Source organism: Mesocricetus auratus, unplaced genomic scaffold, assembly GCF_017639785.1.
Source record: "Mesocricetus auratus isolate SY011 unplaced genomic scaffold, BCM_Maur_2.0 Super-Scaffold_100013, whole genome shotgun sequence".
NCBI lineage: Eukaryota > Metazoa > Chordata > Mammalia > Rodentia > Cricetidae > Mesocricetus > Mesocricetus auratus.
The window spans coordinates 38,412,537-38,426,146 of record NW_024429196.1 but is presented as its reverse complement, the minus strand read 5'-3'; the positions used below and the strand labels follow the sequence as shown (position 1 = coordinate 38,426,146).

At 38.3% G+C, this 13,610-nt stretch overlaps 1 protein-coding gene and 1 pseudogene across 6 annotated transcripts in view; one reads left to right on the top strand and one right to left on the bottom strand.

Annotated features, from left to right (window-relative positions):
• Arid4b (AT-rich interaction domain 4B) overlaps positions 1-13,610 on the bottom strand; it is a 123,258-nt gene that overhangs the window by 70,025 nt on the left and 39,623 nt on the right. For all 6 annotated transcript variants that reach the window (XR_002383075.2, XM_005071794.4, XM_013114666.3 and 3 more), the window contains exons 3-5: positions 7,251-7,361; positions 3,660-3,725; positions 1,956-2,046 (exon numbers count right to left, since the gene is read on the bottom strand). Coding sequence is in view for 5 of the 6 variants with exons in the window: in XM_005071794.4 (XP_005071851.1) it covers positions 1,956-2,046; positions 3,660-3,725; positions 7,251-7,361 (268 nt within the window). In the remaining variant the exon portion in view is untranslated. The remainder of the gene's footprint in view (positions 1-1,955; positions 2,047-3,659; positions 3,726-7,250; positions 7,362-13,610) is intronic.
• LOC121143814 lies at positions 8,996-9,114 on the top strand (annotated as a pseudogene).

Below are 13,610 nucleotides of genomic sequence, written 5' to 3'. Positions count from 1 at the left end.
CTCTCTATACACATGTTATAGCACACTTATTACACACACACACAATTTAAAAACTCCTTAAAGAAACACACACCCACACAAAAAGGTGGCATTTTAAGAGGAAATCATTTAAATACTCATTAATCTCTCTCAGAATGGTAAAGAGAAGAAAAGCAAGTCTTCCTGCTGGCAGACACCCATTTTGGGAAACTCACAAATTTATACACTATCTGTCCCATCCCCTGAAAAAATACCTCTATCTACATTACAGTACGGTTCCTCAATCTGAACACTTCCCATAAACAAACTATATCAAACAAGCTGCTGTGTGACAGGCTGATCCTATGCCTTACACAATGGGAAACTCCACCCAAGAAAGACTCCATTCCCAGTTGTCAAAATCAAAACTGTTTCCAGATATTGCCAAATGTTCACTGAGGTGGTCAAACTATGATTTATTGATTTAAGGTACTACAATGTTTGTTATGACTGATGAAGGTATTAACTTATTTGACTGTGATAACAGTGTTACAACTTAAAAACTGATGAAGATACAGAATACTACATGTCTATTTTATGATACAAAGAACTTCAAGAAACCCTGCAATATTCCTTAGAAATCCTGGACAGAGTACAATCATTTCAAATAAAATTATCATAATATGAATTTTAAATTTTTATTACATCTGTATGTATGTGTGAGCATGTGTGAATGTTTGTATGTATGAACCAGTTACGATTACTATTGCAGTGATGAAACACCATGATCAAAAATAACTTGGTGAGGAAAGGGTTTATCTGACTTACATTTCTACCTTCTGCATTAGAGTCCATCACTGCAGGAAGCAGGACAGTTACTCAAAAAGCACAGGAACATGGAGCTTATGCAGAGGCCATGGAAGGGGTACTGCTTACTGGCTTGTTTCACTTGCCTTACTCAACCTTTCTTATAGAACCCACAACCACCAGCCCAGGAGTGACCCCATCCATAATGGACTGGGCCCTCACACATCAATTACTAAGTGAGAAAATGCCTTACACGCTTGCCTACAGCCTTATCAAGGTATTCTTTTAATTGAGGCTCCTTCATCTCCAATGACTCTAGCCTGTGTCAAGCTTACACAAAACTAACTAGCACTGTGTGCATGTGTGCACACTTGCATGCACATGTCACAGATCAGAGGACAACTTGCACAAGTTGATACCCTTCCTCCACCATGTGGATACCAGGGATGTAACTCTGATTCAGGTTTGATGGTGAATGCCTTTATCCAGAGGACCACTTTACTGGCTGGCCCTCAACACTAGGAAAGCTTAAACAAGATGCTTATGAGTTTAAGCCAACCTGGGCTATACATCCTGATACACAACAACACATACATTCAACTTGGAAAAAATTTCAAAGGACTAATGACATCAGTCTGACAAGAACTGGGAAAACAAACACATATTAACTATGGTAATCTTCAAGACAGGCAGGCAGGTTTTACTCAAGTTAAAAAGCACATGTCCCTTCAACCTCTATTTACCTTTCAGTGCACAAGAAAATATAAGTATAATATGCACATACTGGACATTCATCCACCATTGTAACAGCAAGAAGACTGGCAGAACTGAAAATGATGAGAATATATCCAGCCACTACAAGAAATTCTGTTATACAACAGGTTGAACAGCTAATATTACTGAACTCTGTACTTACAAATGATGAAGAAATCATTTTCTTTAACATATATGTTGAAGTGACAATAGATAGAAATCCAACTACACAATCTATATACTGAATCATTTCAAACTATATGTACATATATACAGCTTAGAAATATTTTTTAAGATCTGGAAGATAACCAATATAGCAACGACATCTATGGCATTAGTAAAGGAAACTTAATCCAGGAAATCTGGCTTTATCTGAATTGTTTCAACAAATTTTATACAACTAAAGGTGAATTTTTAACAGAAAATTACTGTCTTACCTACAGTGTACCAACTTGCATCTGTCAGTTTATTGATAACAGCTTCCTGATAGACACCATCAAGATTCTTCACTTCCACAATAGCTCCTACCTAAAATATTATTTATATATTAGAAAAAAATTTTAAAGACAAGCTAACCAAAAGGCAATAAATAGTAACACCAAACCTTAGTTTTTTGTTTTCTTTTTTCTTTTAATGAATACATAGTGATGAATGAAATGGCTACTGGCTGATTTGTTTTGAAGATGCCTACAGTTTTACTGACAATACTTTTCTACTTATCATCAGTGAAAATGTCCATATACTGGGGAAGGCAAATACATAGAAATATTACTAAGAAAGCAGTTTTGTCCCTACAGGCCTGTAAAAGGGTCCTGAGAACCTGTCATTACAGTGTGCTGAGAAGTAGTGCCTGTGAAAATGACTGTCTTTCCCCCCAGCCTTCTACCTTTCTTTCAAGGATGCTGATGATAGATAGAAATAATGAGAAAAGTCCTAAGATCTCCTTAAGGATTAGACTGTCCCGTTGCTGACAGGCATTTACAGTACTTTCTATTTTATCATAAAATGCTGGTATTTACACTTGCAAGGTCCTTATAGTGACGATTAAACAATCCTTCTGGTGGCAGATAGCTGTGGGCCTGTGCCAGAACAAGGCAAGCCAGATGGCAAAGAACAAAGCTGCAATGCCTAGGAGGCAGGAATAGGCTTGTGTACTGAGAATCCAAACAGCATATCTTCTCAAGCACAGGCTGTGAACCAGTCTGAATCTTGGCACTGACATTAATGCTGGTAAAACTGGGGTCAAATTACTTCTTTCCTTTAGTGTCCTCTTCTACAGAGCTGTTCTCACGACTAAATAAAATCCTAGATACAAAAAGACTTGGCACAGCACTAACAGCCATTAAGTGCTACGTAAGTGTTAGCTAAAGTCCTAACTGTCTATGCCATTGTCCTCTGATCCTTGCAAGTGACAAATGGGTACATCAAATATTAAAGATGATATCTATAAAATAGATATGATGGGAAATTGTTTTTTATAAGAGCTAGTAATAAGAAACAATTTTTAAACTGAAAAGTTTCAGAAGTCAACAAACTACCAAATAAGATATTTTTTTTCTGCAGAAATCTACAAAATGTGGGCTGGAGATAAAGCTTTGCCGTTATAAGGCTAGGCTAACAACCAAAAATATAAGAAATACAAAATGTTTCTTCACTCTTCTTCATATTCCCTAGGATTCCCCAAGCCCAGGCAGTGGGCATTTTCAGACACAGTGGTTTCCAAAACTACCTGTAGCTGGCTTACTGACAAGCAATAAGGTAAAGCAACTTCTATTCCACTAGTAAATGAAGAACAAATGGGTCAACCTCTCAGCCTCCTTCAAAAAATTTAATCTGCCAGCAGGTGGCTCTAAAATCAAGAGTTCTGGATGTTTTAATTTTCTCACTTTTTAGAGCATAGCTCTTACATCTTACACATCTTATTCCTGGGAAACCCAGTCCTGCAGTAAAGGAAAACCTGTGTGAAAGCAGTCACTGCCTCCTCAATGGTCATTACATCTTTAAACAGATTTTGCTATCATTTCAGATATGATTTAACATTAAATATATTCCAATTAGGGAAAATTATATGAATTAAAACCAACACAATAATAGGAAAAAGTATCAGTCTCCAATCAAAACTGAGAATAATGATGATTCACCTTCAGTGGGCCCTTTATGTGATCGTCCTGAACTTCCACTGTTGAAGAATCATGTCTAAAGGTTACCTGAAAAATATGAATTCAATTAATTAATTCATCAACACACACACACGCACACACACGCATGCACACACACATTAGCTTATCTACATACATATAACACAAACTAAATAAAGATTACCTACTCTAAATAAGAACCCAAACACTAAATGAATTAATAGAAAGCTTGTTTAAACAGATTTTCTATTAAAAATGAATGTAACCACTGACACACACCACATCTACGAGGCTAGGTATTCTACCCATCATACTGCATTCTACCACTCAATACTTTAGCTGTGCAACTTTTGTCCGTAAAATTTGATTAAAAGAAGATGTAATGACCTTAGTCTATAGGGAATTTATCATTTTGTGAAGGCCTAATTTAATAATAAACAGTGGCTACAAACTTGCTTTTTCTGTTGTTTTCTTTGGAATCCCCTACCACCACCACCACCACTCACCCCCAAGACAGGGTTTCTCTGGATTATCTCTGGCTGTCCCGGAATTCACTCTGTGAAGCAGACTGGCCTGAAACTCAAAATATCTGCCTGCTTCCACCTTCCACTGCCCAGCTTTGTTTTAGATTTTTTTGAGGCAACATCTCACTTTATGGCTCAGCCTGGCCTCAGACTCATTAGGGCTTGAATTACAGGTGTGTGCCACCACACTCAATGGCCACAACAGTTACTCAGAACTATGTATCAGATTCAATATCCATGGTCATGGATGGTGGCTCAAAGGTAGAGTACTTGACATAGAGATCTCTTGACTCAATCCCCAGCAAGGAGATAAGACATAGAATCACCCCTAAAAACTCTACTCCCCTTTTGTTGAAAAGAAAACCAATGAACAGAAAGTCTAAGTGGTCCAGGATCACAGAATTAGAACATGACATTGTTCTAATGTCAAACATTGTTAGTCTTTCCCATAACTTTCTATACTTTGTATCACTACTATGGAAATCAGAGAATAGGAAAATAGTAAGTTAAAAAAAATGTTTTTAGATATATCTTACTATGTACCCCAGGGCTATACTGAAACCCCCTATGTAGACCAGGGTAGCCTCTCAAAATCAGAAATCTGCTTGCCTCTGCCTTCCAAATACTGAGGTTAAAGCCATTAAGGCCAGAAAAACATTTAATTAGCTGGTAAAACGCATCACAGAATCTGGTGTGGTAACGCATGCTTTTAATCCCAACACTCAGGGGACAGAGGTAGGAGAATCTCTGAGTCCAAGCCCAGGCTAGTTTATATTCACAGCAAGTTCTAGGACAGCCAGAGATACACAGACACTATGTCTCAAAAACAAAAATTACCATATCTAATAGACAGTTCTCTTGGGCTCTATTCTTTAAGAATTGATGCATAGCCAGGCGGTGGTGGCACACACCTTTAATCCCAGCACTCAGGAGGCAGAGGCAGGTAGATCTCTGTGAGTTTGAGACCAGGCAGGTCTACAGAGTGAGTTCTAGGACAGCCAAGGCTACACAGTAAAATTCTGTCTCAACATCACACCCCCTCCAAAAAAAAATTCCTGATACATTAGCATACTCTTTATTAGAGTCTTGTGGTCAACAAAGAACAGGCTCACTCACTAACCAACTATGGAAAGAGTTTTTATACACAGCGTCTCACACAATTCAGTGGCGTCTCACACAATTCAGTGTCACAGAAAAATAGCAGTAGATTAAATCTTAACACTAGAATCCTAACATCGTTCAGATAATACTTGGTGTGGAATAAATATACAATAGATTAAAGTTAATAGTAAAGAAATGCATCACCAAGACTGCTTAAAATGTATACACTTTGCTTGTTTGAGACACGGTGTCTCTATGTGGCTGTCCTGGAACTCCCTATATAAAGACCAGGTTGACCTAAAAACGCTGAGATGTAGCCGGACTTAGGTGGTGCACGCCTTTAATCCCAGGACTAAGGAGGGAGAGGCAGGCGGATCTCTGGTCTACAGAGCAAGTTCCAGTAACAACCTCCAAAGAAATACAGAGAAACCCTGTCTCCAAAAAAACAAAACAAAAACAAAGGCTGGGACTAAAGGCACATTCCACCACTGCCCAGCTTGATAAATGGGTTTTTATTCATCTCTAGGACTGTGGAGACAAATAAATAGGTGCTCAGGAAACAGAAGTATATAATGCCAGACAGAATAGGAAATGTCACTGTGAAAACACCCACCTAGCCACATTAAAAATTAACTCCAGGCACCAGTCAGTGAAATGGTGGGGGTAAGATGAGCATCCTTAGGGTTCAGTTAATTTAGAGGCCTTATCACATAGATTTTAGCCAGAATAGAAATCAGAATTGCCCAGGAAGCTTTAACACATGCTTAAGAGAGACACTCGGGCATCAAGTACAGAACTCTTCAGGGGAAATATCATACCTCCCCCACTTGGCTAATTACTCAAATCAATGGTTGCATGGTTATCTGCCTATCTACAATGTAAACCCTTCTATCTCCATTCTCCTTCCATCTAACAGAATTCCCTGAAAGGTCATGCCACCTAGTACATTACTAGCACGTGAGTAGGTAACCATAACACTAAGATGTTTCAGTGTCCTAAATTTTTCAAATGTAAAGACATCTTTCTTCTATTAGACATACGTAAGTCATTCATTCATTCATTCATTCATTCATTCATCTACTCACACTTCATGCTGCTATCTTCATATCTAGGGCCTTGCTCATGGCAGGCAAGTGTTCCACCACCAGGCTACAAACAAATCCAGTTCCTTTTGCCTTTTTTTTTTTTAAGATTTTATATATTATGTATAGAGTGATCTGCCTGCATGTATGCCTGCATGCCAGAATAGGGTACCATATCTCATAGATGGTTGTGAGCCACTATGTGGTTGCTGGGAATTGAACTCAGGCAGGACCTCTAGAAGTCATCTCTCCAGTCCCTTGCCTATTTGTGAAATGGAGAATCTCACTTGTTCTCCATGCTGGTCTCCAGTTCCTAAACTGAAATGATCTTCCCGCCTCAGCCTTGTAAATAGCTGGGACCATAGGTACGCCCCACTAGACTTATGGCAATTTCTTAAAATGAAAGCAACTAAATAGATATTTGTACATTAACTGAGCTAAATCTCAAGTACTTCAGAAACACTTTTCCAAAAAGGCAGAGGAAGAGGGCCAAGCGTCAGGTGGCATACACCTGCAATTCCAACACTCAGAAGGTTGCAGTTTGAGAACTACTATGAGTTCAAGGACAGCCTGGGCTAACTAGCAAAACTCTGTCTTAAAAAAAAAAAAAAGAGGAAGGGAGAGAAACAAAAGAAAGGATAGGCTGGGGATATGGCTCGTAGCAGGTAGAATACTTGCCTAGTATTTAAGGCCCAAGATTCAATCTCATCAGTTGTGATAAGCAAATTTTACTTCAATTTTAATATTTTAAAACTAGAAACAGTTAATTTTGATATGGTTTTATACCAACCACTTTGAAAAACTCATTTTGCAAGAAATAGCTTTTAGATTTTTAGCCTTCAACTATCAAATATTTAATGACTATTAAATTACAAATGATACTGTACCTTGACTTTTACAAGTCTTTTTGCAGTCTTGATCTTGGCTTCACAAAAGGCTCCTCTGTATTTGGCACTCACATCAGTGCCCACTGTCAAATAGGGAGGCTCATCGAGGGCCTAAAAATGCAAAGAAATACAACCTGATTTAAACTGCTTAATTTCTTTTCCTAAAATCAGGCTTCAGAATACATCTAATCTCATTACAGCAATTTAAGTTAGAATAATGATGTGTACTATAAACAAGCCTTTTACAAAATACAATGAATTAAAAATAATGTTTATCATAGACTAATTAAATGTACATCATATAAAATAAAAGCATTTTTCCCTGTTAAACACAAACAGTTCATAAAATCAGTCACAGATGCAGCCTTCCATTTAAGAGTCCCACCATCTATTCACTATTAATTCATTGATTTATTAAAACATGTACTTAGCCGGGCGGTGGTGGCGCACGCCTTTAATCCCAGCACTTGGGAGGCAGAGGCAGGCGGATCTCTGAGTTCGAGGCCGGGCTGGACCAATAGCCTCCAAAGCAATACAGAGAAACCCTGTCTCGTAAAAACCAAAAAAAAAAAAAAAAAAAAAAAAAAAATGTACTTATTATATGACCACTCAATTTGCTAGTTAGCAGATCTTAAATCTCAAAGCAGGAACAAATGTCTTCTTACAGGCTGTACCTTGTAGCCATCCAGATTCAGGATGGTTCTATTCTTTATCTACGGTACTCTAAGACAGAATAAAAGATGTACATGTGTTCTCAACTATTGCTGAAAGCCACATGAGTAACCACTCCATCCTGTACTGTCTTAAACAGGATGCTTGAGTATGGAGATTCAGTGTTGGTCTGCTCTTCTGCCTTAAGTAAAACACTGCTCACCTGTGATTTTGATTTTTTACTGGTTCTCATCTGGCTGCTTTGATTTTTACAGTAGGCTGCATTTCTGCACTGGATCTTACATTTATCAATTCCATAGCCAAAGTAAGATGATGCAATCAAGCCGGGCACTGGTGGCACACACCTTTAATCCCAGCACTTGGGAGGCAGAGGCAGGTGAATCTCTATGAGTTCAAGGCCAGCCTGGTCTACAGAGCAAGTTTCAGGACAGCCTCCAAAACAATACAGAGAAACCCTGTCTCGGGGGGAAAAAAAAAGATTATGCAATCAGCTCTTCCCTAAAACTGTTTTATAAGGACTAAAGGACTAAGATGTTCACCAAAAAGAAGCAGCAACAGTTTAGAAAAACCCATTATTGAATAACCCAATCCTACTGCCTTCTCTTTTAAAAAATTCATTAATATGCTAAAAGGCCTAAAAAGCCCTACAATAAAGACAAATATTCAAAGCTTTCAACATGACCCGATGTATTTGTCCAACCCTTTTCTTCTTAATAACATTAACACCCTCTAGAAACCCCAAAAGCATGAAGTACTGCCAGAAGCACCCAACTAAAGTCATATGCAGTATGGGGCTTTCAATCTAAGCTCACCCCCAATGTTTTAGTTAATGAACAAGGAACAGTCTATCTCAAGAGTATACTGAGATTCCAATTTTGCAACCAAGTGCTTGCAACTGTATGTAAGATTTCTACAATGACATTCACCTCTGGCTACATTTAGGCATACATGTGCCTCAGGATAGCTATGAAGACAGTCCAACATATGAACATAATTTGTAGATGACAGCATCTTATCAAAACATGAAAAAGTTGGACACCCTGATATATATTTCACAAACATAAAAAACAAATTATTATGGCCATACCACCCTGAACACACGCAATCTTGCCTGATCTTGAAAGCTAAGCAGGGTTAGGCCTGGTTAGTACTTGAATAGGAGACTGTCTGGGAATACCAAGTACTATGGGCTTAAAAAAAAAATCTCACTATATTACAACCCAGGTGGACAATGAATTCAAGAAAAAAATTACATGTATGTGTCACAATTTTTTTTTGTATTGCTGTTTGTCCTTTGAAACAGGATCTCTGAACCTATGAAGCCCTGGATGGCCTGAAAAAAAGCTATGTAGACCAAGCAGATCTCAAGCTCACAGACCCACCTGTCTTTACTTCCAAGTACTAGGATCAAAGACATGACCACCATGCTCAGCCTAAAAGACGTTTTGTTTTGTTTTTTAATAACAAATCAAGTATACACCTTTAATTTTTAAGTTTGTTTTTCCAGACAAGGTTTCTCTGTGTACTTTTGGAGCCTGTCCTGGAATTTGCTCTGTAGACCAGGCTGGCCTCGAAATCACAGAGATCCGCCTGCCTCAGTCTCCCAAGTGCTGGGATTAAAGGCGTGGGCCACCACTGCCCGGCATTTAAAAAATATTTTAGTGTTCATATTAAGTTTGCACAACATTTGTGGGATCAGAGGAACGTTTTGGGAGTCAGTAATTCTCTTCCAGCATGTAGATTCCAGGTCATGAGGCTTGGCAACAAGCATCCTTACCAATAAGCCTTCTTAAATTAGGAAAATGTCTATTAGGCAGTACATTTAGGCTGTAGTAAGAATGAAGAACCACTTTCTTTATTGTTATTAATGTTTTAGAGTTAACTATAACTTGGTAGCTTTATGTTGCTTTTTACATATTTTTATTTATCTTTGTATATTTTAAATGCATGTATGTCTGTGCACCACATGTGCTTAGTAGTCTTGGAGGCCGGAAGAGGATGCCAGATGCCCTCAGACTGGACTTACAGTTGTAATTAATCTAATTCCTTTATGTTAACTCTTTTAAGGTTCACAAATGCATATTTAAGTCCTCTTAAAATACCATTTTCCTTGGCCAAATTCCATACAGGATGGATTTAGTAGCTTTATTTTACAAAAAGTAAGGAAAGAGAAAGGTGTCAATCTTTTGTAATAATCACTACAGAACACACATATGAAATCATCATATTGTATCTTGAACACCATCTTTATCAAGTATTTCCAAACTAGACAGTAAAAACTAAGGAAATTTCAAATCATGGTGGTTAAGCAGTTAGGTGTGGACTGTCTTCATGACCATATCACAATTACTCTCAACTTCCAATGGCAATTAATCCTTCCTCCCCTGCTAGCCAATAACACTTCATTTCAGAGATATAGTAAACAAGTAAATTAAAACTAGTGAGGAACCCCAAATTATGAGCTATAAATTAATCAATAAAAGCTACCCAATTGGACCTGGAGAAATGCCTCAAATAATAAAGCAACTGACACCTAAGCACTAACCTAAGTAGAGATCCCCAGAACCCACATGCAAAGTCTGGTGTGGAGGTGTATACCTGTAACCCAACCCTTAATGAAGAAGATGGAGAAGTTCCTAAAGTTATTGACCAGCTAGCCTACCAAAATTGATGTGCTTCAGGGTTAGTAAGAGACACGAGCTTAAGAATTAAGACAGAGAACAATGGAGACACCAGATATCGACCACAAGCCTCCACACACACACACACAAGCCTCTACACGCGTGCTTGCGCCCCCCCCCACACACACACACAGTGCTTCCTTTCTGTACCTACATGGACGTAAATAAGTATTGCTGAAGTTAACTTTGGGAGCAGGTAAGATGATGATGACTCAGTGTGTAAATGCTTATATCAAGCCTCACAACTTAAGTTCAATCCTCCAAAACAAACAAAAAACCTCCCAAGTTGTTCTCTGACATCCACAGGTAGACCATGGCATGTGCGCACGTGGGTGAGCGTGTGCGCGCAGGCGCGCGCACGCGCGCACACACACAAGCACACCTTTAATCCCAGCATTCAGGAGGCAGAGGCAGGTGAAATCTGTGAATTTGAGGTCTACAAAGCAAGTTCCAGGACAGCCATGAGTACACAGAGATACCCCGTCTCAAAAAACAAAACAAAAAGGGAGTTTTAGTTTCATTTTGTTTCTTTATAGCAGCCCACTGAAATGGGTTGGGGTTAAGCCATCACCTCTATTTTGTACATCATAGCAATTTTTCTTTTCATCAATATCACTGAGATGAAAAGTGAATAGAGCCAGCAGACAAACTTAGGCCTTGTGGTATGACATCTTGTGTCATGAACTGAATTGAACCTGAAGGAAGGATTTCTCCACACTAAGCCCATACCATATCCTCACGAGTTAGAATCTACACTAACAGAAAAGTGTTAATTCCTTAAAATATCAAGAGGTTCATTTTTTTAAGTTCTATTTTCCTTCCTTCAAGCTAAAAGTCAATAAAGCAAGTTAAACTACATATAAGGAAACAACTCTTAGAGTAATACATGCAAATGGAAAACACTATAACCCTAAAACAAAAACATGAGCCAGGTAGGGATAACCTGTTAGGAAAAGCAGTGACCCATGTGTTGATGGCATTCTGATTCTATTCTCCCCACCCCTCACCAGACCCCGTTTTTTCTTTCTAAATTGGGATCTCCCTATGTAGCCTGGAGCTTGTAGGCCTTCTGCCTCAGTCCCCCTGGGCTCTACAAGTACAGACTTGCATAATACACCATCTTAATTCTATTTCCTTTGCAACATTCTAGGCAAGTTACTTTCTGTTCATAAATTGTCCTTTGGTTTAAAGTCTGAATGTTAAACACATCTGTCTAACAACTCCAGGCGCAAAAGTTACAAAGACGATCAAAATTTTGAGCTACTTTGAGACAGTCCTAATCATCTAGAAGTAAAACTACATAACTAGGATTGTTAAATATTATCCAAATTATAAATACAATTCTCTGAAAATACTCAAGTCACATGTTTAACTGATATGGTCACACTTTCATAAGTAATGTTAGCCGAGACAGTAATCATGAGATCTGTCATTAGTTTATCATTTGCTAACAGCACACTTAAGTTCACAGACCTTTATAGCACCAAGCCAAGGTCCTAATCCCAGATTATAACTAGATTGTTTCTTTCTTTTTTTAAAATGGTGTGGTTTTTTTTTGTTTTTTTAAGGGTTATTTATTTATTGCATATACACTGTTCTACCTACATGCCAGAAGAGGGCACCAGATTGAATTGTAGATAGCTGTGAGCCACCATGTGGTTGCTGGGAATTGAACTCAGGGTCCCTGGAAGAGCAGTCAGTGCTCTTAACCTCTGAGCCAACTCTCCAGCCCCTAGATGCTTTCTTTCACTAATATCTAGTCTTTAATTTGCATATCATAAAAATAAAGGCATTATCAGTAAGGATGGACTGGGACCCAAAGTAGTTAGCTACTAACAAAGCTCTCCATGAAGGCAAATCAGAAATCACATCACAGAAACTCACATGTGACTACCTCCTTTTTAACTCTGTAGTATTCCAGAGACAACCCTCACTTGAAATAATTGCTCACTATAAATTGGTGCAAAGTCAAAGCTAAATCATTTTGCTCATTTGGTCAACTAGTATCAATACTAGCCAGAATTCAGTACTTTTTTGTTGTTGTTGTTTTTGTTGTTGGAGATACGGTTTCTCTGTATTGATTTGGAAGCTGTCCTGGAACTCGATTTGCAGACCAGGCTGGCCTCGAACTCACAGAGATCTGCCTGCTTCTGCCTCCCCAGTGCTGGGATTAAAGGCGTGTGCCACCAAACCACAGGCCAGAATTCAGTACTTTTTAAGTACTAAATCTAGTAATTAAGTCCAAGATAACCGATGGTATGTATCATATGACTTTAAAGTATTACTTCGCCACTTCTAGCAGTACAGAACTAATCAAAGACACCATATTATAAACAGAATAACATATATAACAGCGGTAGATTGGTATGTGAATGAAAATATTCTGATCAAAATCTGTTTCAAAGGAGAGATGTCACAAGGCTTGGCAAAGTACACCTTTAATCCCAGTACTCCAGAGGGAGAGGCAGGTGCATCTCTGGGTTTGAGACCAGCCTGATCTACATAGCAAGTTCCAGGCCAGCCAGGGCTATACTGTAAGGGCCTATCTCTGAAAAGGAAAATAAAGGTTTCTTTTTGTTCATTTCTAACTGGCATGTACTCTGCCTTTTAATTGTTAAGGAACATTGCACATACATACATACATACATACATACATACATACATACATACACACACATACGACACATAGTGTAAAAGCTCCTGAACATAACCCTAAACTGCCTGCTACCAACTGTGAATTCATCAACAACTATCCCATATCTACTTCCCTTCCCATGCCCTCTTTAAACATTATTGGGTTTTTTGTTGTTGTTGTTGTTGTTTTCCACAACTTTACATCATTTATCAGTAGGTATGATGTTAACTGTTAAGTTTCATTTTTGACATTTTCACATACACATATAATATACTTTGATCAATCATACATACATCCCTCATTACCCATCTTATATCTATGCCCTTTTTTTGTTTTGTTCTCTTTGTTTTTCAAGACAGGGTTTCTCTGCAG